We start from the raw sequence: 23,627 nt of genomic DNA, 5'->3' as shown, positions 1-23,627 counted from the left end.
CTCTCTTCTTCTCTGAAACCCAATAAGACATGTAGAAAAGAAACAGCGCCGCCATATGAAGAGCACACAGCACAGCCTTGTGGGTGGATGGATGGATGGATGGATGGATGGATGGATGGATGGATGGATGGATGGATGGATGGATGGATGGATGGATGGATGGATGGATGGATGGATGGATGGATGGATGGATGGATGGATGGATGGATGGATGGATGGATGGATGGATGGATGGATGGATGGATGGATGGATGGATGGATGGATGGATGGATGGTATGTTACAAATATGGTATGTACTTTGACTTATTATTCATGAAGTGGTAATAAATGTCCAATGTATTTTCGTTTGCCCATGAATTAACACTGCAGCTCCTCAGCACCCAAGTAAAGTCACGTTGTGTCTTGCTTCACAACCGCTGGGTAAAGTGCAGGGGGTTTGCTCCGAAGTGAGCATTAACTTCTGTCCTTAAGGCAAACTAGTCTCCCCTGTGCTTTCTGACCACGTTCTGGAAGCTAAAACAGGAATGGCTAACAGCACTCCCATCTTCCATTTGTTTTTGTAAACATCACAGGCGTCTGCACAAATAGCAGGCATTAGCCTAATCAGTAACCAGGATAGCCTGGCTACTAGTTTATCACGTAATAAATGCATACAGCCATACATACCACACACACACACACACACACACACACACACACACACACACACACACACACACACACACACACAAAGGCATTTGCATACCAACAATCTGAATACTTACTGTAGTTATGTGTCAGACAAACATTTGATAGTACAAAATGCAGTGAAATCACTGCATGAGTGTAAGAGGTAACTTTTTATTTTAGCGTGACAGTATTTGAATGGAGGGAATCGGGATGCAAAAAGGAAAAGCCCTGTAAGGTAAAGGTAGGACACCTAGCGTGAGAGAGGTGTATATTTCTCAAAATTATGCATGACTTTATGTTTAATTAATAAGTTAAGTTTCCTTATCACATCAGTGATGCTTACATACGACTAGGTAATGAATTAATACATTTATGAAAGACAACAGAATTTAGGCTCAGAAACTCATGATGTAATACATCATAAATCTTTTTTGTAGTTTTGCTAGATGATGCCACGTACTCCTTTCACATGGCTTTTGCTCTTTTTACAACTCTAACAAAGGAGGTGCAATGCAACTTTAAAGAAACAAGATAGCTGTAAAGCCATTGAAAAAATGGCAGTCTATGAATTTTTTAAACCAAGAGAGGTTTTTTATGAAGCCCCCCCCACACACACACACACACACACACACACACACACACAAACGACAGTAAAGTAGAGCCACTCAATTTAAGAAGTTATATATTTATTCTTATGGCTTAGAATACATTTTTTGCTTGTGAGATTTAATAACTGTTACAAACCAAGATAGCAGAAATGTGACACTGATGTACCACACAAGAGCTGCTCCACTGACAGCAAAAAGAACGTTGATGAATATGTTAGTGCTTATCTTAGTGAGTTTTTTCAAACACACCCTGACTCACAGAAAACATGCTGCAAGCAACTGCAGGAGTCACCCTGTTCTGTCCTTACCTGTACCTGTCAGTGTAACATCACACATTTGGTTTAGATGGAGGACACAGTGCCAAATGTTCACTAATACAGATGGAGCTGTCCTCTGTGTCATCAAAATATCACATTCCAAAGCTGACATTTAGTGTAATTTCCCTGTAAGATTTAGAAACTTTCTCATACAAGGAATTTGACTCCAGTTTTTCCCTTATAGGTATGTCATTTCTTGTATAATTAGTTACATACCTATGAGTTTGAGCAATAAGTTTGGACCATACAAACATTTTACTGTCATTATTGTCGATATCTTTGTGTTAAACTTTGACTTCCTGTCATCTGTGCAAATAAAGATATTGGTTTGATGATAACAAGCCTCTTCCTGATTTATTACTCATCATCTTCATTCATCATGAAATTCAAAATGTTTGCACTTTTTTAAATTTTTTTTAATTTTACATTTTTGACAAAGCAGCGATTTGACCACAAGAAGTAAAGCAGCAGGTGAAAATATAAAAAAAAGATTCAGTTCCTTATTTGTTTTTACTAAAACCTAAGTTTTAACATAAAAAAGACAAGCACATACCCGCACAATATCAGACCCATAAAATGTACTGGTTCCAAATTATTTGACTTTCTATGGTACGTTTTAGACTCTAAACAACAAGCACCATACAGACTCCACAGGAAAGTGACAACCAGGTCAACACAAAAGTACAGTTGTCACTGCAACAGTGATGCATGAGTTATATAAAAATCCTTATGGCCAAATTCCCATAACAAATCTGACACATGTTAAGAGATGAATCAAAACCTCTTGCAAAAGCATGCAATTAAATTTTGGCAAAAAAGAACATCTTATGGCAACAAAACAAAAAAGCTCTTCTGGTTGAACAATAGCTCTTTGCTGGTCTGGTGCAGCCTTGCAGTGTAGGATCATCTTTATCTCTAACAGACCAATCTTCTAGACAGGACTGAGAGCAATGTCTTTTTCATCCAAGTCTGTCACATCAGTCAGTTTGTATTGTGTGGGAAAACTCTGCAGGAAGGCTAAACGTATTCCAGTCCAGTCTCATCATTCAAGTCATTGTGAGGGAATCTGACTGTATCCAGACCAGAGCTGAAACGATGGAAAGAAGAGGAGAGACTGGATGTTTTGCACATATCTAACACACACACACACACACACACACACACACACACACACACACACACACACACACACACACACACACACACACACACTCACACCAAGTCCTCTCGTTTTCCATGTCTTTGATTTCCATCATCTCATCTTGATCTACATCACGTTTTCAAACAGCTGCATGGATCTCATCATGATTTCGTCCTGTGGAGAAAGAAGACAAGTAATCAGGGCAGAATGATGCAATTTACTAGCAATGTACAGAACCCCTGTATGTAGTAATGTATGGGCTGTATAGGCTGCTTGAGGCAGATTCCAGATATAACATAATTTGTCTTTGCACATAATAAATATTTTTGTGTGCTCAAAAACTGTAGGCATACTGATGTTTGGATGCTTTAAGTTTATTATCTTTGTGATGTTTAAGTACATTTTCCTGCATGTGTGTATGGCCCTCATTTAGACTTTGTTCATTTATGTGAACTTTTTTGAACGTGTGGTGAACCTACATACATATCTACATGCATTATTTGCTTGCTAACTGTCACTGTTATATGCATACATTTTTTAATTATTAAATTTTTATGAAGTATATCTTAATTTTGTGTTTTGCAAAATTTTAAATCTGCATCTCATGGTCTTCATTGAGGAAGACAGCTCAAAAAGCTAGTAAGATAACCTTTGTGCTTCGATTAAATATTACATATTGTTTCCCAAAAGTCAAGAATAAACTTCCGTGCTCAATTTCTTTTTTTATTTCTACATGCATATAACATATTTAAGTAACTGTATATTGATGCACTTTTATATATTTAATTTAAACTTCATACATATTACATATTTATGATAATTAAATATAGAAATAGTCAATAGATGAACAATACATACTGTACCTCCTGGCAGGCTATAATAAACTCCTCCAAAGTCAGCACTCCATCTTTGTTTTTATCCATTTTCTGTAAAAACAAAAACAAAACTTTATTATTACTAAATTATAATGTGGCTCAGTATCAAATAGAGGCAAATGTTTGACAATTGTGTTGTGGAAATGTGTTAATTGTGAGCTTATGTTGTAACAATATTAGCGTACAGAAACTGTAGCAAACTGCAGTATAGAACACCATATGGAGAATAAGAGTTAAAAAAAAAAGAATACTGACTGCAATTGCTTATGTTCTAAAACTTTGTAAACCTTACCGGAAAACTTGTAACCCATATGCAAAGTGTCTCAATAAAACCAGAGAGGTTTATTTGAGAAGCTACTGGGGTATTACAAGGACATTAAGTGTGACATTGTTTCCCCTCATGCTGTGCACACACAACACTGTTAACAAAAATGTTGACTTTAGACTTATGTTAGAAATTCACCTGGAAAAAGGCATCCACATGCTGCTGCGGGACATCTCCCTTTAGTGCAGGGTATGTGTACTTGCCCATCATGTCATAAATGGCTCTCACAATCTCAGTCATTTCCTGGGAGAGGAGAAAATTCACACTGTAGCAAGACAGACTTTAGATGACACACTAACACTGTAGACATAGTGACAGCGCAGTCTCACCTCTCTGTTTATGTAGCCATCTTTGTTAATATCATAAAGGTGAAACGTCCACTCAAGCTTTTCTCTCAGTGTTCCTCGCAGCAGTGTAGACAAACCCATTACAAAGTCCTAATAAAAACAGAATATTAAAACAAAGTTAGATTCTGAAAGCATCAATAGGTGCTTTCCGACCAGATAATACTTGTACTTTTTAGAGGAAAAGTACACTTCTAAGCAGTTCTAAGAACTACTCTCCCCAAAATCTTTTTTTCCGTTTGCATTCCCACTGGCCAAGTGGCCATAGGGACTGGTAGGAGGGGTAATGGAGTGACGCAAGCACGGCAACGGTCTTTATAGCATCGTCACTAGACCTTAGCGCCACATACAACAACAACAAAGCAGCATGGAGGAGGCCGTACATGGCCAGCAGTGCCTGCACCTCCGCATCAGTCCACTTTTCCGAGTTCCGCATTCCGTCCATTCTCGTAGTAATTCACGTAATGTTTTGCTCAACACAGACGGGGCTTTATTATACTCGGAACAGACCCCGCCTCTGCCTGCTGCGCTGTGGACATGTGTGTGTGTGAGACGGCCGGCGAGCCGCAGGACACACTTGTGGAGTTTAACTCCGAAAAGACAGTTAACCACAGGTTCCCGTTAATCTTATGATGGACATGTGTTGTGATATTTAAACAAACGAACCGTCAACGGCGAAATGAAAGTCTCTTATTTACGAGAGCGGTCTGAGAGACCTCCAGTTTACAGCGAGGTGTCTGAGCATGACTGGCCGAGCGACAAGCTAGAGGCCGGGGCAGGCGCTTGCTGGCTGTCGCCTCACTTCATGGAGCTTCTCAACTCCGAAAACTTTGAAGCAAATTGTCAATTCGGCATCAATTTTCGCAAGACTGCCTATATTCGAAATCTAAACAGTTAATTTCTGGCCTAAAACGTTGTCAGAAGTGAATTTAATGATAAATAAGATGGTGAAAATTGTTAAAAATGTCCCGTTGTTGGTTGTTGCTCTGTCTGCAAGTTCCGAGTTGGCAGTGGGCGTGACTTATAAGTTTGACCAATCAAGTACACCTAGGAAAAGGGAAAAGGGAAAAGACCCTGCTCTGAAGTAGGAGCTAAAAAAGTATGCTACTGTGGCCAGAGGAACTTAAAAATCCGCAAATATTTCCTGTCGGAACACGACGAAAAAAGTGTTCTAGGAATGTTTAGTTCTAAGAACTGCAAAAATCCCTCCGGTCGGAAAGCCCCTATAGTAATATTTTAGACAAAATGCATTTACAAAGGAGGATGACTGACCTTAAACTTAATGGAGCCATTGTTTGTAGTGTCGAATGCATTGAAAAGATAATGGGCATACATGCTTACATCTGCAACACAATGAAAATGAAAGTGTAAGGTCTCATATTCTCAAAAAGCTTCACAGAGCACAGTGAAAGAGATTCAAAAACATTGCAATTTACCTCCATGAGGAAAGAACTGTGCGTAAATGTGTTTAAATGTGTCCTCATTTACAACACCACTTGGACATTCCTGTGGAAAGAAAAGATTAATTATACTCTACACATCCTGTTTATTGGAAGAACTCACTAGAACTGTGTCAGTCATGACCATGTCCCTAAAGTAGGCTAGCCACTATTAGCCAGCATTATTAGCATGCTAACATTTGTTTCATAATAAAACCAAAGATACAACTGACACACAATTCACAGTTAACAATATGTTGTTGTTTTTTTACTTTTAGCAGAACATAAATGGTTCTCAGAAGCCGAATTGTTCATTGCAACGTCTTTAGTTTGGGATACATGAGCTAAAGATAGTTTCCGTGAAGTAACATTGCTGCTGAATTTCTGCTAGCATTATGGCTCTGTGGATTTGTCGGTTTGTCGGTCCATCACTTATCTTAACTTATATCTCAACAATTATTGAATGGATTATATCTTGTTCTTGTTACCAACATTTTATTTTGTGCAAAATACAAGTTTATGACAAAATTCTCGCAAAAAACTTCAACATTCGCATTACTCTCAGAATGTGTTTTGTGCTTACTGGCAAAAGCTAGCATGCTAATACACTAAACTAAGATGGTGACTATGGTAAACATGTGCCTATAGTCTACCAGTGAAACATCAGCATGTTAGCATTGTCATTGTGAGTGTTAGTATACTAACATTAGCATTTCACTTACAGCACTGCTGTGCCTAAGGAGCCTACACAGCCTCATATAGCTGGTAGCATGGCTGTAGACTCTTTGTCTTGTGTAAATAGAAACAATCTTCATGGCTAGATAGGGTTAAACGGAATTTTCTTTAGGGTGATCTAAATCGTTAATGTTTGAAGTATCTGGAACGCACCAAAGTAATCTAATAATAAAATCAGAAGGTGTGTTATTACATTCTTGAAACCACGATAGAGGATCTGCAGCTCCTGTTTGCTGAAGTTAGTTTGGGCTTCCAACTGGTCAAGACCCTCTGGCCTGTAGCACACCGTCGCCATCTCTACCTCCTCATCTGTTCTATCTACAGGGACGAGAGAGAGAGAAAAAGACAAAAAGAAATGTTTATTACACAGAATCATGTCAAGACTTTATAATCCATGTTTAACACAGGCTCTTCCCAGTCTTTAGAAAGATGAAAACTGTAATACACAGGAAAGAGACAACTCAGCAAAGCTTAAGAATGTTAAGTCGGGAAAAAAGATATCAAAAATATGATTAGATGGCAGAAAAGAGCGCTCATGGGGAAAGCAAGTGAAGCAGCAGAATAATAAGGCCAAAAGAGAATGACATGTAAAAAGAGAGAAAGGGATGAGAAGAACTACATGTACTTGACAAATAGATTTCCCCCTTAGGACTTAGTGATTTTAATGGCGACATGGTGCTCAGTATTGGTTGCTGTGGAGACTATTGGTGGTTAATGATGTGAAGAGTTCTGGTCCTGCTGTGGCGAAGTGTTTGTTGCTGTGACTGTCTCCAGCTAGAGGGCATCCACACACCAATGAGTTCTCAAACATGAGCAAACATCCAAGAGAAAACAGCCATGTATAGTTTGCTCTGGAAGTCTTTATTGCATTCATTGGCAGAGGCAGACACTCAGAAAAAATGCTGAAGAAATAAAACCTAAAGTAGCCTTATATTTGCGTGGCAATACAGCCTATTTACACATGATGGTCTCTGTAAACTTGGTTACTTTTATATCCCAACTGGAACCTGTGATATAAGCAACATATTTTGCTTTTACAGAAACCAAATTATATTATATGATATATACTTGGAAGAATCTTTTCAACACAAAAATCAAAACCCTGTTATATCCTACCAAATTCCCCATTAAAAGTTAACCAAATTAATGATGCTCACATGCACCTCCAAACAAGCTTACAAGCTGTGTCAGCATCGATTGGCTCAGTCTTAAAGAAAAGGAGATTACAGTAAAATGAATATAATACGTCTGCTTTTTGGATGACAGCGATGACTCATTCATTTCAACCCACTCAGCAGCGGTGAAAGATTAGGCCTCACGCTGAAACTGTATCTAATTTCATGCATCACCTGCCAAAGGCGATCTTAATTTGAATTAAATATCAAATATCCTGTTGGTCATCCGCCATTTAGGAATTCGATGAGGCATCATCTGTATGTGAAGATAAGTGTTGAAAGTAAGCGCTAATTAGCTGCATTTGATCTTTGTACAAGAATAATTGATTCTACTTTTATCATTGACTCATCTTTATTTAGAGCCTGTTTGTATTATATTTCAGTTTCAATCTATGCAAAAAGGTCTCAACTATCAGTGTGTTTATTGAGATCAAACCAGGCTTACAAATACTGTATGTAGGTTAGATACAGTATTTGAGGCTTTCCTATTAGCTCTATGCTAATTTAAAAATATATTAATCAAAATATGAGTTTGAAAAAGGTCTTCCACATACACCAAAAACTATAGGAATAACCCAGATAGATGACAGCTTGTTTTAGCAATTTAGTGTAAAATTGTCATTATCTGAGACAGCCCCTTTTTAGGCACTATTCCGTCAAGGTTTTGACGGAATAATGAACTAGTGTGAAATATTTACTGTCAGTTATCAGCTGACCATATTAGTATGGTTATGTATTGCTTTCTCTCAACCTTCGCTCCATCTTCCTTACAGCTCCTCTCCCTGACGCTTGTTGTCATGGGGATAGATACAAAGGATGAAAGTGAACAGTGGTGCGTACACTGGATCAACTGATTAAAAAAGACGTGTCAAACACAATTTGTACATTTATCTTCCCTCTGATCACATGACAACAAAACAACAAAAGGCCTTGGTTTGCTGTTCTGTACACTGTGTGTTTGTGCTGCTTTTCTGCAAATGCGATGTGTGATCAGAAACGGATGAAATGAAATGAGGATGACAAAATGAAACAGGCAGATGTGTTGATTTGGGAAGGTGGGGGACATGGAGAAATGGGAAGAGAGAAAGGAGATGGCAGTGTAAAAAGAAATGTGAGAAAAGGAAACAACACGTGGCAGTATATGATAACACAATATGTTGGGAGGACATAAATAAGACAAATGGGATATAATGAAAAACAAACATAATGAAGGAATATTGATTTAGAATTTGGGGTTTAATAGCAAATGCTACTGCCTGGGGGTTTAAAACACATATTGATAATATGAATCTCACCAGATGACAAATGATCAGATGATCAGATTACCATATATATATATATATATATATATATATGGTAATCTGATCATTTGTCATATATAATGATATATATATATATAAATATGTAAATCTCTTAGTTTTATATGTATATAAAACTAAGAGATTTACTCTTATAAATATATAAAACTAAGAGATTTACTCTTACAAGATTCAGCCACATAAATGCTGCAGACTCTGTACCAACATTCCCAATATTGATGCTTATATGCAAGGCAGGAGTCTTGATGCAAATGGTGCAACAGCTGCTCTGTACATAAACATTCATTAGCATGGCAGGGAAGTGTTACATGATGAAGTTACGGAGATAATTATAGGTGCGTGTCAGATGGCGATTTCATAGACAGCCCGCAGCTCTGTCATACTATTAATGACAACTGCTGCAGCAGCTTCAGGCCAGTATATACACAAGCCCAAGTGTTAAAAATGCCTAAAAAAAGTTTCAATCATGTCACATTTCCCAACTGTATCTCCTGTAAAATTTTGGGACGTACACTTATATGTTTTCTTGCTCTCAGAGTAAATATAATTCTACAGTCAGAGGTTGTTGTGAACAGCAATGTGAACCACAGACTATAAGATCACATACAGAGTCATTTCTCCACTCAAAACTCTCATCTCACCTTTCCCTCCATTGTCTCTCTGCTGCCATACTGTTGTGTGTGTGTGATATCACACTACACCATATTATATTACATGACACCATATATTATACTGATATTCTATTCTGTCGTATTATAAAACATATTACAATCTTACACTATGTTATACTATAGTATACACTATGCTATATTGTTCACTATACTCTAGTATATATATATATATATATATATATATATATATATATATATATATATATATATATATATATGTTATATTGTTGTAATATACTATACACTATACTGCACCTTTTACTATGTCTCGTTCCCTCACTATATCATAATAGTACATATAATACTATATTATGTTAATATGTTACATGTTATGTTAATATGACATCTATTATATTACAGTAATACAGACAAACACTTGAGTTCCGTTACTTAACCATATCAGTCTGGTGTACCATGTTTCCATAGACGGGTTGACTCACACCACTCTCACTTTATCAAATTGCTTTCTATTTTATTCTATTCTATTTTAGTTTTTGTACCTCTTTTTTTATGTTACTTTCTATACTTATCTGTATTTATTTCTGTTGTTTCTATTGTACTGCTGCAACAAGCTAATTTTCCCACAGGGGATCAATAAAGGTGTATCTTATCTTATTTTAGCATAGCATAGCATAGCATAACATAGCATAGCATAGCATTAAGATTGGAAAGAGGGGAAACAGCTAGCCTGCCTCCGTCCAAAGGTAACAAAATCTACCTACACCTCTAAAACTCACTAATTACCAGGTTATATCTTGTTTGTTTGTATAATCCAGTAACTTACTGGAGTCCATGTTTGTTGCCTTGCAACCTCACAGTGATGACAAAACTCCAGGAAGTCAATGCGCCTACCAAAGAATTAGTCAGGCACATAAAAAACACATCTGTGAAACCACAAAGTGTCATTTTTACAGTTCCATATCCGAATGGAACAAAGGAGATATAAAGTTATAATTAGTGAGCTTTGCTGCCATGGTGATTTTGACTGTGGACAGAGCCAGGCCAGCTGTTTCCCCTTGCTTTCAGTCTTTGTGCTAAGCTAAGCTAATTGGATGCTAGCTGGTAACGTTCAATCAATCTTCTCATCTAACTATCTGCTAGATAAGTGTATTTCCCATAACGCCAAACATATTCCTATATTTCTAACTACACATAAGCCTATTTCAGAATGACAGCAATTAGCCTACTTTCTATTTTATTTGACTATATTTTACATTCATTTCATGGAATGACAGAAGCTGTTGCTTCAAACCTTCAGTCTATGCTGTGACCTTTGTCTGTGCTTGTATTATGATTCTTGACAAAGCAGACAATTCAGCTGTATCCATCACACTGGTGACATATAGAATGGCTGGTGGCCAGTGACACAAACAGCAAATCCTCCAGACAGAGATATCTGGCGTGTTTTTGAGAAAGATTTTTGGCTGCTTCTGCACATACACGGCACATTCACTGTATGTTGTGTGGTCTACAATATCCTATTATAAATACTTAGCTTTCTGACTCAGACTTAATGTATTTTTAAACAGCTTTGCCAAACCTCTGCCCTGTTTCTGTGATACCCTCCTGAGGATCAATAAAGTCTGATCTTGTCTCATCGTATATCCTCTGCACAGCTTGCTATGCAAGACATACTTTAATGGAGTGTAAAAAAAAAACAGGATGACCTCTGAGCATTTCCCCTGCATTTTATTCAAAGGCTTTTGAAAGGCTTTTTATTAGAACTAGGACAAAATATTCCATCTCATCTTTGTAAAAACAAATGCCATGTCTTGTTAGGTGCTCCGTCTACTGACAGAGAGTAATTGCTTTGTTTGCTGGTTCATCTATTTTATCTCTGTTTCACGCTGCTATAATTTTGTCATTCATCCTGCTTGAGTATTGTTCACACTCTCCCCCACAACCCAGTCTCCATGACAACGAGGATCTCAAGCATAAGGCCAGGGAGAGGTACGATATGTGAGCTGCCTTTTAATTCACACGCTCTCGCCTGAACCCTCTCCCCCTCTCTCTTTCACTTACTCACTCACTCACACACACATTCAACGATCATCCCCACAGAACACACGTAGAGTCATAGAGTCTGGCCTCTCTAGTTATTTTCAAGGACATCCTACTTCATGGCGCATTGTAATCCCCCTATCGTGACCACACAGTTATGCCTGGCACTTCTTTTCGCTTGATACCTCACACATTTTGTTACCACTTCCTTGAGTCAGTATTTCTACATTTGTATTTATAAAATAGCTATTCTTTTTTCTGTTTTTCCATACTTATGTAAAAAATTGCATCAATGCTATCAGTTAATGTACTTTACATGTATATTTTTGACTACATGTAAGTAAGATTTGGTAAATGCATTAGCCGGTCTATATTTGCTGTTTTCTGACTGACTTCCTTCTTCAATAATTTATAGTCACTCCACAGAATTAGGACCAACATACACATGTTGTTGTGTATGTTAAATGTGAATGTGTGCAACACTTAAAACGTTATGATAACACATTACGTTATGAATTACAAATTGTTATCTGAATGCTTTCTTTCTGTGTGTGAGTTAGATCTGCTCACTATCTCACTTTAGTCTAGTATTCTGTTGCTCTTTTGTCTTCTCTCCATCTTTTTTTCTGACTAATGTTGACCTACCTCTGGATGGTCTCCTCTGCTTGGTTTGCATGGTCAAAGTGCCCACCACTGCACCCATGTTGTCACCGTGGAAACCAGCCTTGGCAAACAACCCAAAGAGTAATAGTCCTCTATTGATTTCACGATTTTGTCAGTCTGTCGTTGTGATCTGCCTCCACAGCTTTGAATCTTAAAGTGGCTTTGCCCCTGTTGATTCCTCTCACTGGTTTCAGATCTGTTACTGAGGGACGAGTCTATTTTTTGAGCTGATTGTCTTGGATTTCTGATTTCTCTCTTTAAACACAGACACAAGCTGCTCCTGCCTTTCTGCGCCACTCCCTCCGTTCTGTGCCTGATTCTACTCATCTGTCAGCCTTTCCCCTATTTCTAGCTCATGCCTCCTCATGCCCTCATGTTGTTGTGGAGTGCTGAACCGATGCAGTACTCCGTAATAGCACTACTCACAAGTGAATGGTAGCAGGTGAAAGACATGCATTTCAAGGTGACAGATTCCTGTTCTTTACAGATTGCACTTTACTTTAAATTAGTGCTCTTCTCCCTGTACCATAATGAGCATGGAGATACGTACATGTTAGCTTTGAAGCTCACTTGTGTGTGTGTGTGTGTGTGTGTGTGTGTGTGTGTGTGTGTGTGTGTGTGTGTGTGTGTGTGTGTGTGTTTTGATTTAACACAGTAACATGGCTAGACCTTTCCCCTCTCTCTGATTCTAATCAGATTCAGAATCAGGTCTATACACTTACGAGGAATTTGCCTTGGTGGTTGGTGCATACATAAACAAACAAACAGACATATTAAACATGAATATGAAATAAACAATAAATACAGAAACATGTGCATGTGCATGTGCAATGGGCAGGTGTAGATGCAGGTAGATGTGCAAAGTGTAGTGACTAAGGAGTGTGTGTGTGTGTGTGTGTGTGTGTGTGTGTGTGTGTGTGTGTGTGGGTGGGGGGGGGTCGGTTGGTCGCAAAGGACAAAAGAGATTTACTGATCTATTTTTACTGTGATACAAACAAGAAAATCTGAGTGTTTAATGGTGTCAATTAATACTAATGTAGTAGCTTCCAGTTAGATTCAATTAGACTGTGCGCATTAGGGGAAGGAACACACTGGGAGTGAGTAATGTTAATGTCCCTACAAGCAAGGGAAGAGCATACGCATTAAAAATCAAACAAGGTTGTTGGAAGCAGAAGTAAGTGTGTATTACAGTATAAGTGCTTTTTATTCCCTGTAGTAAATGCAGCTAATGAGTGAAATATGTCTTAAACAGGATATTACTATAGTCTGTTTTAGGATTTGATATGTCATGTGACACATACGGGCATTGATTCTCAGTAGGATTCAGCCAAAGATCAAAATTCACATAGATTTACTCTAAAGAAAGATTATTTAAAAAGTGATTGCGTTGGTATGTGGAAAGCCACTGAGTGAATGTCTTTTTAAATATTCCACTGGCTGCAGACCAGAAATGCTCTGCTCTCTGTGCCTTACTCTTTCTGTGTGTGTGTGTGTGTGGGGGGCTTCATTGAAAACCTCTCATAGTTTAAAGAATTTGGTTCAAATGCGGTTTGAATAGCAGAAGACTGCACATAACTACAGTATGCAGGTTGTTGGTATTCACATTAATGTGTGTGTGTGTGTGTGTGTGTGTGTGTGTGTGTGTGTGCGCATGCATACGTTTTGCTGAGGGCAGTCCTGCGATTGCCCAGGTGGAGCTGAGGTAAGAACTTAACATGCACTGATTAATTAAACATAAAGTCATGCATAATTTTGAGAAATGTACACCTCTCTCACGCTAGGTGTCCTACCTTTACCTTTTCCTTTTTGCATCCCAATTTCCTCCATTAAAATACTGCCACACCAAAATAAAAAGTTACCTCTTACACTTATGCATTTCATGCAGGGATTTCCCCAAAGATTTATTCCATCTTGGAAAAATCAGCACAGCTCATCTTGGAACAGGAAGCATATGAAAATTATAAGTGATATCACAGATGTTTAGACAATCGTTCCTGTCCACTTGCACAAATAAATGAGCCCCCTGACACACAAACACACAAAGACATTACAAACACTTGCAGATGGAGATTGAAAACTATAAGTAAACCGTTGTAATCCCCATGACAGATGTTTGCCATCTGGAACTGCCTTTATGCAGCATATTATCCCGCTCCGTGACACTGCACTGCTGTCAGACCCCATAATCTCCTCATTATTTTTTAAGCAGTTCCCGATCAACACGACTCAGCTCACCACCACCAACAGGCAGGACTCACCACTCACAAACGTTTTAAAGGCACCGTACAAAAGGTAGAAGACCTATAGAAGGAAGAATCAAGATCAAATCAACACATACTCCTCTGTATGTCAATAGGCCAATTCATACCCATAATAATCAAAAGATGCATGTTTTTCCTTTTCACTCAGTTAGATTTTCCCATATCTGACTGAAACTGTTCTTTAAATGTGATGACATAAGGCACTTTTGTCATGCTCAACAAATTAAATTTGTGAGAGGAAGGATGTTACAAAAGGCACTTTTGATATTGAGGAAACTGCAATCTCTGTTTTGACATGAGATGGCAGTTTCCGACCTACTAAGTGGTTCTCTAGTCTCGTTATGCAAGAGCGATCATCATTTAATTATTTCATCTCTCTTCTCCACCTCAACATTCCTCTTTCACTTGCATGTTAACCTGGTCTTGGCATTGTGTATATTGTTTTGGATGTGCACCTTTTCTTATTGTCATATACTTTTACATTTGCAATCTTTATTTTTGCATCTTATCTTATCATATCATATCTTATATTATCTTATCCTATAATCCATATCATAGACTGTAACTAACTGGTTGTGCTTTAAGATAAGACAAATATGTTTTTGATGAAGGGAAAAGGCCTACAAGATGTATCAGTGTAACTGAATGTGTATCCGGTTTAACACATGGACTATGGATATACTGCACCGGTGTTGAGAATAGTATAGTACCTCTCTGTAACCTTTATGCAGAGAAAGGGCCATTTTTGGAATGACCTGTATTGACAGTTTACATTGATGTTAACATTCACAAATAAAGGCCTACTGTATTTGGTGAAAATGTGGTTTTAAAAGTAAAAAAGTTACTTCTCAAGTAAAACAAAACAAAAACTGCTGAATGCTGCTTTTCATGTTTTCATATAATTCTAAATTTGATAGTTTGGGGTCTTTTTCACTATTCAGACAAACAAGCAATTTGAATACAGCATTTGGCCTTAGGTAACCTTGGTTATTAGTAAACCAATTTAGGTGAGTAATTGGAAAATAATACAAATAGTCACAGTCCAAATATTTGCCTGCTTTCTTAATTAGTAATTTGGTATTTGAATAATGTACCTACCATATCTTGGTTATTTAAAAAGCATATTGTAGCAAACATTTTATATATAAAATGAATATCAAACTATGTTGACTTCAGGAATTTTAAGTTTTAATTAAATATTACAAAAGTGGGGAGCCTGGAGTCCTGTTTTCTTCCACACTGTTCAGTGCCCTTAAAACTCAACAAATCTTCCCATGAAAATATACAACTACTCTTTTGTTATGTTGTGGTGTTACTCTTTGAACAACAGGTGGCAGCAGAGTACAGTTTGTCCTGATACTCTCATCAGTTTGGGTCTCCATTGCAAGCTCATTTTGCTCTTGACTTAATACAGTATGAGCAAAAATTAGTTAAACATATGAGCATTCAGAACTACAACCTATTACACATCACCCAACCTCCAATATACTGTTCACTGCACCAAATACGTGTCCATTAACTGATGATTCTAGAAGTAATATATCAGATAGTAAAAAAAATTAGGCTGGAGAGAATTAATGTGGAGAATGAAACACTCAGAGGAGGCAAGGGATAAATATAGAAGAAGACGGTTACATAAAAGTGTGTAGTGAGGTGATGTAAAAAATTAAAAGCAGAAACACACACTGTCGGCTCCGATCCACTCGTTTTACAGCCACAGAAAATGTGATAGAGAATGGGAGGAGAAGGAAGAGAGTCTTTGGCGAGAAAAGTTCACAAATGCAGGGTAATGCTGGGTAATTCTGCCATTTGTTTTGGTCATTGTGGAGCTTTGGTAGAAGTACACGGGCCAGAGATCTGAATCTGTCCCCGCAGTGGGGGAGGATGTGACTCTTGCTGCAAGGTTATGCACTTAGAGGACACATGTGACTTGTAATAGCGAGGGACAGGTGCAGCATGGGGCCGGATGAGAGGGTTTCTGTCTTCAGCTACACTCCTACTATTTCTAATAGAACCTGACTCAGTGCGAAACACAAGAACATGCAGATTAGTACAGTAAAGGCAAACACATTGAAATAATCACCATTTTGGTCTCAGCATAATTCTTTAAAGCAAAATGTCTCATTTACATCAGCTAATTTGAGTGCATAAGTGCGTTCACACTGACAAGTATGGCAAAATGCAGTGCGTCCGAATGCTGTACTCATAAAGTCTCAAAAGTTGAGTGTGGAACGCTGGACACTTCTCACCCTCAATGGATACCATCTTGTCTATGTATAGCGGAAGGGGAGGGACTACAAAACTTGTGAAAATGGCAGATGATGAAGCTGCAGCGGTTGCGGTTGCTCCGGGAAACACTGAACTAATACCTCGGCAGCGTAATCTCCATCTCATGTGAAACACGGGGCACACACAAGCAAGAAACAAAAAAAATTCAAGTGAGAAACTATTTTGAGAGCCAACAATAGATGGCGGTAATATTCCGCCTGGTTGCAATTCACCATTAAAGAAGAAGAAGAAAAAGAAGAAAAAGAAGAAGAAGAAGAAGAAGAAGAAGAAGAAGAAGAAGAAGAAGAAGAGATTCTAGACAACACCACCCTGTCAGACTATGCAAGTAAGTAAATGTGTACACAGTGTATTGAATGGAAGTGTACTAAGTGGTATCGAAGTATCAACATTGAGACACAGCTTATATAACTGAACAGTGGCTTCTGTGGCTACAAATGACAATAATGGGATAATGCTAAATCCTAAACTACTTTTTTAGCATTTAACTAAAATGCAACAGTTGCACAAGCGGAGGAGAGTCATAAAGTCAGTGAACTGACTCTGTACAGTCCGTGATGCAGTATTTACCTCAAACTTTCTAAGATTAGCCACCATAAGCTATTCACACTTTTTTTTCATGTTAGCTTAGTTTTGTCAGACACTTGACATATGTAAATATTAATACCTGAGTTAGGGGTAATAGTGTTGACACTATTTTCTCAGTGGCTCATATAGCTCCCAATGCTAACTATGAATTATTCATTATATTTAGTTTTCCAATCTACAATACAAATACACCTGTACACTTAAAAAGCCAGACACATTATCAGTCAAAGGACAGCAAGAGCTTTGCATGCATGCCTTGATAATGTTGTTGTCTGTCATAAAGAAATTAAGCAACAGTTGCTTATTTAGGATATCAAAATTGAAATATATATATATTTTTTGCGGCCGTACAGATTACAACAGAACTATTTTTATAAGCAAAACTATATGAAACAAGAGTATAAAGTACATTAGCCACTAATGGGGACCTAAGAATAAATGTCCCTCAAGGCATATCTCCACCCAACCCTAACTAACACTCCAGGGTGCAATGTTTAAAGGTCTGAAAATGAATATACATGCTGCTGCCATTATAAGTAGAACATTTTAAAGGTGAGCGGGCATAGTTTTATGGTTCATTACACTATCTGCATCTATAAGTGTGTGCAGGCAAATATGCTTAACAATAAGCAAAAATAACAAACTACTGGAGATACGTGTGTGCTGGAGATGAGGGACTTACATTATATTAGTCTACTTGACATGCTTGCGTGTGTGAAGCTGAATATGCATGTGTGTGCATATTACCATGCCTTCTTCCATGCAAATGATAGCATGCCATTGCTCCGAAGATCCTCTTTCAGTGAATTATGCAGAGAAAGGTTTCAATCTGTAACGCAACTACAAGACAAGACTATTGTCTCACGTGCTATAAACCTACAAAGCAAGACCATTCTCATATGTCTTGAATATGTCTTATATGTTATCATACCCAAAGATTATGTATTGTTTTCCATGCTGCATACCACTGTTTCACATGGCCACTAAAATTAGTTGACATTTATAGCCTTGCATGAGGTAAATGGAGCTCTCAGTCCCTATTTGGTTAAAAAAAAATATAAGAACCTTCCTTAAAATTTACATGGATACAATAACGGGAACATATGTACAATATGTGATGCAATCTGTTAATGTGTGTTAGTGTGTCCACCCCTTTGAAATGTGTATATAAAAGCTTGGGCATGTTGATATCACAAGGAGGAGCTGATATTGCATAATTCACACTTTGAAACACACATACATTACACCAAGTGTTGTGCTAAATTAGAAAGCTATTCACCAAACACTTTTCTCTCACAATAGCATAAAAAAAACATTAAAAAAATACCCCACTGTGGGTTGAAGTGATATAATCAATTTCCAGTTGAAACAATTTAAAACTCAGTATTTTGTCTAGAGGCACCCTAATTAACTCAGTGATATTCAATTATGGAGTTAAAAGAAGACACAGGCCCTGTGCTGCCCAATGCACAAGCATCTCAACCTTAAGTAACTAAGGTCAGTACCGTGTGCTGCAATCAGCAAAGCATAAAAGAACATTTGAGTAGAAGCAGCAAATATGCACAGAGGCAACATGTCAAGGGACTAGATGTTCAATAGAACTCACACTCCAGTTCATATATTGCTAGTCCTTCGAGGATGCAGAGGACAAGATCACTGGCCTCTACAAATAATGACCGGAGCCCAGGAGGCGTCATGGAAAAAAAACCTCAATCCATGCTTTCGAATAAGTAATTTGTGCTTACTAAATTGTGCACACAGATGACTTATTTGTGCTCTGGATATGATATTGTTTTTGGCATGAGACAGTCACTTTCAAGCTCTTATGCTGCTAAAAAAATTGCCAAAAAGCCACTTCATAATGCAAAATATACAGTAGCTATAGGTTAACACAAGACACAGAACAACGTCTGAAAGTCAGGCTTTTTCTGCATTTTTATTTTTTTTTACTTTGGTAATTAGTTCAACCAATTGGAGATTAACCATCGTGCTGTAAAAGTAGATTTGGAATTGTTCGCATATTAATGTGTTATATCAAAGAATGGATAGTTCACACAGTCTCTGTTATTAGACACTACAGACATGTGGCTGCATCGCATGACCTAGATTGTCAACCCATGCGGCCATACTGTAAGTAGGCTGTATTATTTCTAGAATAGCACAGAAGATGACAAAGCCACAACTTTAGAACACGTCGTTTCATTCTCAGCAGGTTTCATTACATTTCTTTAAAGCTGTACAAACCGCAGTACTTGTTAGTTTTCTTTATATCGAAGGAATACCATAAAACTATGCATATACTTTAGGTGTTGTTGAGGTTAGGTTGATTTTAACAGTGTTCGAACTACCCAGGTAACAAGGCATAAGTAGTCTGTAAGAGTTTTGTCATTATGAAGGTAAATCAAAATTGGATGGATTCTGCTTCATATGGTAAGCAGCACTATTGTTGTTCCTGCCAATTGCACATTCATGACAGAAACTGTATAAATGCCTAAATAGAATACAGCATTATACAAGCTACCAGCTATTAGATTGAGTTTTTACAAATAGCTTGCTACTTTTGAAAATGGAAAAAAAACAAGACTAACAAATCGATTCCTGGCAGTGGATATGCATACCAAGGAGCGGTAGAGTAAAACTATCCAAATATTGCTGATTTGAAAATAAGCATCTGGAGACTACATTTGTATTAGAGGAGACAAATGATGCAGAAAAAAAACATACACAATGTGAGAGTCACATTGAGAGTTTAAATGAAGCATTGCACAAATAGTTTATCTTGACTTGCAGCTGCACTCTGACTTGGTGACTCAGCATTAGTTTTTTGCTATTAAGGTTAAAAAAAGTCACTTTCAACTACAGGATGATGGAGGTCAGGAGGAGAGCGAGAGCCAGGGCTTTTAACACCAAGAGGATGAACATGACAAGGGGTTGAGAGTGTATCGCAACGGTTGCCCTAAGGGGTGTGTGTACGGATGACGCATACTGTACACAACGTCATCAATGCAAGTAAAAGGTACCCCACAGGCAAAGCCAACAAACCCTTTTTTTAACATCCTTGATGACAGTGTCCTGAAAACAAATGTGCATTGTAACATTAAAACAACATAAACCATACCAAAATCTCAGATTTACCTGCTCGTTTGCACATGTTAAAAATGCTAAAAGTGTTTAAAGGTGAAAAAGAAATATGACAAAATAAAAACTTAGCAAATAATTTTGAAATAGGACTTACTTAACTTAGAATGGCAATGTTAATTAACCCTTTATTTATCTATAAGTTGAATTATAGTAGCAATGATGCAAACTGATATACAATGCTGGTCTCTCGACTCAGAGGTTTCCAACTTATTTGGCTTGTGACCCCTTAAAAAGAAGCAAGGTCTACTTATGACTTCTCATTACAGGTTATGGCCTTAGCATATACAGGAATTGTGAACAGTTCAACCAAATAGTGAATTTTTTTTTTTAAAACCCACAGTGAAAACATCCTGTCACATGCAGTCCCTGTGTCAAGTTTCTTTGTTTAGTTGGTTTCATGTTTTCTGTTGGTTTTCCCATTTCCTGTTTTAATTTGAAGTCTGTCTTTTCTCCCTAGTCTTTTGGTGTTTACTTCCTGTCTTTTGGTTTTCCCGCCCTTGTGATTGTCTGATGTGTTTCACCTGTTCCCCAACCCTAGTGTCACCTGTCCCTCGTTTCCTCATTACCTTGTGTATTTAGTCCCTGTGCTTTCTGTGACTGTTGTTGGTGGATTGTCATTTGTCACTCGTTGTCAGTTCTCTGTGCTTTCTGTTCTCCTGGATTTTTCCTCGTTTCTTTTCGCGTTCCTGTGTTTTTGGTTCTGCTCACCTGCCCTGCTTACATTTGTAAGTCTTTTTGTGTTCTTATTAAATTACTATTATTTGAAACTGCTGCACTCTCCTCGCCTTCCTGCATTTGGGTCCAAGCCTACAACCCTGACACATCCAGTATTTCACAAGAAGAAAAGCAAAAATTAGAGGAAAGTCGGAAAAAGTTATTGCATATTAGGGGTGTGCAAAAAAAAATTGATTCATATTCAAGCTCTATCGATTCAAAATAAATTAATAGCGTTCCAAAAATCGAAAAAATTTGTCTACTGCAATCACATGGGAAAAGTAACTACATCTACATACTGTGAATCGTGGCATTTTCTGAATTGTGCACCTCTGTTACATATTATTCCAGTGTCCAAAACTCAAAAAATGTTTATCTTGATCAGCAGTTCAAACTCAGTTACACAAATCTTCTGAGTGGCAACAGAAGCTCTTTTAAATCAAGACTTGTGTTGCATTCTCACATCTTACAATCAAATAAGAGGTAAAGAGTGTTCATATTCAAATGTTGTGAGTTAAACCTCTTACTGACTTAGACTTGTAAAGCATAGCCAGTGTTTTTCTCAAGGAAACTTTTGACAGAACACATGACTGTTGATAGACTTTACTTTGGCCGATGTGGAAGTTGAATCTTGGCCTTGAGCCATGGCTGCTGCAGCTACATAACACACAACTCAATACTGCCATGTCTAATGGAATCTATTAGGAAAAGAAAGCTCGGCACATTATGGGCTTATAAAGAGGTGTTTTGTGTGAATGTCCTACTTAACGGGGCTGATGTTTGAACCAGTTTTTTTTCTGTCATGACCATCACTACACTGTGACCGGTACCCGCACCACAGTTACCTTTTTGTAGCTAAACTCAACGGTCATGTGACCCTGGTCATTGTAACTTTGTAAGCTATCATATGAATCATAAGTTGTCGTACAATATCAAATAAACCCATTCATGAGAATACTGATGATATAATTGAGATGAAAAAAAGTCATGAACTGTGTTAATGCACATCTGAGTGAAATATGTAGTGAGTGCATCTGTATTAGAGTAAAACGCCACAATACCTTTTGTGAGGGTTCCTGAGACCAATCTCTGCAGGGACTGCATTAGTTTGAGCAAGCCTTGCCTGCAGCGGCAGGTACAGCCAGCCATCCTGAGGTTTAGGTAGAGGCAGGGGCAGATGGCTTCACCAGAGAACAAAACTTCCAATATATGGAGAGGAAAGGTTTGAGCTTGCAAGTGTCTCCACAATGTCCTTTCAGGAGATTTTGCTATAGCGTGGGGAGTGATCCTTATTGCAAAGAATAATCTGCCTCAGTAGTGTCTGTGATCAGACATTTTAGGTCCTTGAAGCGGATCCTTGGAGAAAAAAAGTATAAATGAGAACTAATAATTTACCTGCCAAATTAAGCTTGTAGTGTAGCTTGAGAACAAAATGTATTTTGTCTTCCACACAGTTACACCTAAGTACCTGTTAATTCAACTATTATTCACTGAGGTCAGTCAGAAATGGATGCTTAAACACCCAAAGAACCAAACACCTACACACAAATATTAAAACAGTGCTAGAATTGCCAAAAGAGCCAGATGGGCAGAAATGCTGATTTGGAAATAAAAATTCAGACCTGTATGTCAAACTTTTACAAAGGCAAAGTTGTGTTTCACAGACCAAAATGAGGCAGAAGATAAATTATTAAATGGACTCCAAAAGTAGAATGTGAAGAGCTGTTTGCCCTGGAAGTTCTGTTCTTCCAAGAAAAAGCTGAAAAGCTCAAGTTTTTCTCACCACCTCTTCTCCTTTTTGTCTTGTCTTCTGTCTTGAGAGGTAGCAGTTTCTCCTCCAGCGTATATTTCTATGTGAGGTTTTCCTCTGAGCTGCAGTGCGTGCCCTGCGGCTGTGGTCTGTGGAGGAGCTCTGCTCTGGTGCTCTCCGCAGATCTGTACTGCGGAGAGCAGCCAGTGCGTATCCGCCCTCCCTCCTCTATGCTCCCTCCTCCTGTCTTGCATTTGTGTTCCCTCGCTCTGTCTGGCTAATGTTCTTTCTTCTTCCGTTTTTTAGAGCCTACGCAGTTGCATGATCCAGTAAATGGTGTAAAAAAAGGGGATTTAAGTTGGTGGTTCATGGTTTAAAAGGCTAGATCCCAGATCATTGTGGCAAATACATTTAGTCAAGTATTTATGAACTATTACAACATCTTCTCCCCATTGTGATAGAACATGCTTTAAATAAAACAATGAGACTCATTCATAGCACCTACAGCATTTTACTGTGAAATTCACACATCTTACAATGTCTTTTTGCAAGAGGTCATATCACAGCTTATAGTGAAACATCAGGGATACAGTCTGTATTAAAT

General features: G+C 37.9%; 1 protein-coding gene across 5 annotated transcripts; it reads right to left on the bottom strand.

Moving 5' to 3' along the window:
- Positions 1–1,339: 1,339 nt before the first annotated feature.
- On the bottom strand, positions 1,340–23,215 carry kcnip1b (Kv channel interacting protein 1 b). Of its 5 annotated transcripts, none has more exons than XM_078266496.1 (9): positions 23,057–23,215; positions 22,335–22,629; positions 6,648–6,772; positions 5,717–5,786; positions 5,553–5,623; positions 4,266–4,373; positions 4,075–4,179; positions 3,595–3,662; positions 1,340–2,910 (listed from the first exon to the last, which is right to left on the bottom strand). In XM_078266496.1, the coding sequence occupies exons 2-9, from the start codon at positions 22,420–22,422 to the stop codon at positions 2,898–2,900; spliced, it is 648 nt and encodes a 215-aa protein (XP_078122622.1). In that variant the 5' UTR covers positions 22,423–22,629; positions 23,057–23,215; the 3' UTR covers positions 1,340–2,897. The 5 variants fall into 5 exon arrangements, with proteins under 5 accessions (XP_078122622.1, XP_078122619.1, XP_078122620.1 ...); XM_078266493.1 differs by having other exon boundaries at positions 3,600–3,662; XM_078266494.1 differs by having other exon boundaries at positions 3,600–3,662; positions 23,060–23,215.
- Between the last annotated feature and the right edge of the window lie 412 nt (positions 23,216–23,627).

Source organism: Sander vitreus, chromosome 13 (genome assembly GCF_031162955.1).
Source record: "Sander vitreus isolate 19-12246 chromosome 13, sanVit1, whole genome shotgun sequence".
Classification (NCBI taxonomy): Eukaryota; Metazoa; Chordata; class Actinopteri; order Perciformes; family Percidae; genus Sander; species Sander vitreus.
The sequence above is the reverse complement of the archived record's forward strand: the minus strand, read 5'-3'. Positions and strand labels throughout refer to the sequence as shown.

What these genes read in the sequence shown, in the direction of transcription:
- kcnip1b (XM_078266493.1), bottom strand. Translation starts at nt 22,422, where the DNA reads ATGGCTGGCTGTACCTGCCGCTGCAGGCAAGGCTTGCTCAAACTAATG. An exon ending in CTCAGGAACCCTCACAAAAG is followed by an intron (nt 6,773 to 22,334) that starts GTATTGTGGCGT and finishes TCGTCCCTGTAG; the next exon opens with ATAGAACAGATGAGGAGGTA. An exon ending in ATGGCTCCATTAAGTTTAAG is followed by an intron (nt 4,374 to 5,552) that starts GTCAGTCATCCT and finishes TGTTTTTATTAG; the next exon opens with GACTTTGTAATGGGTTTGTC.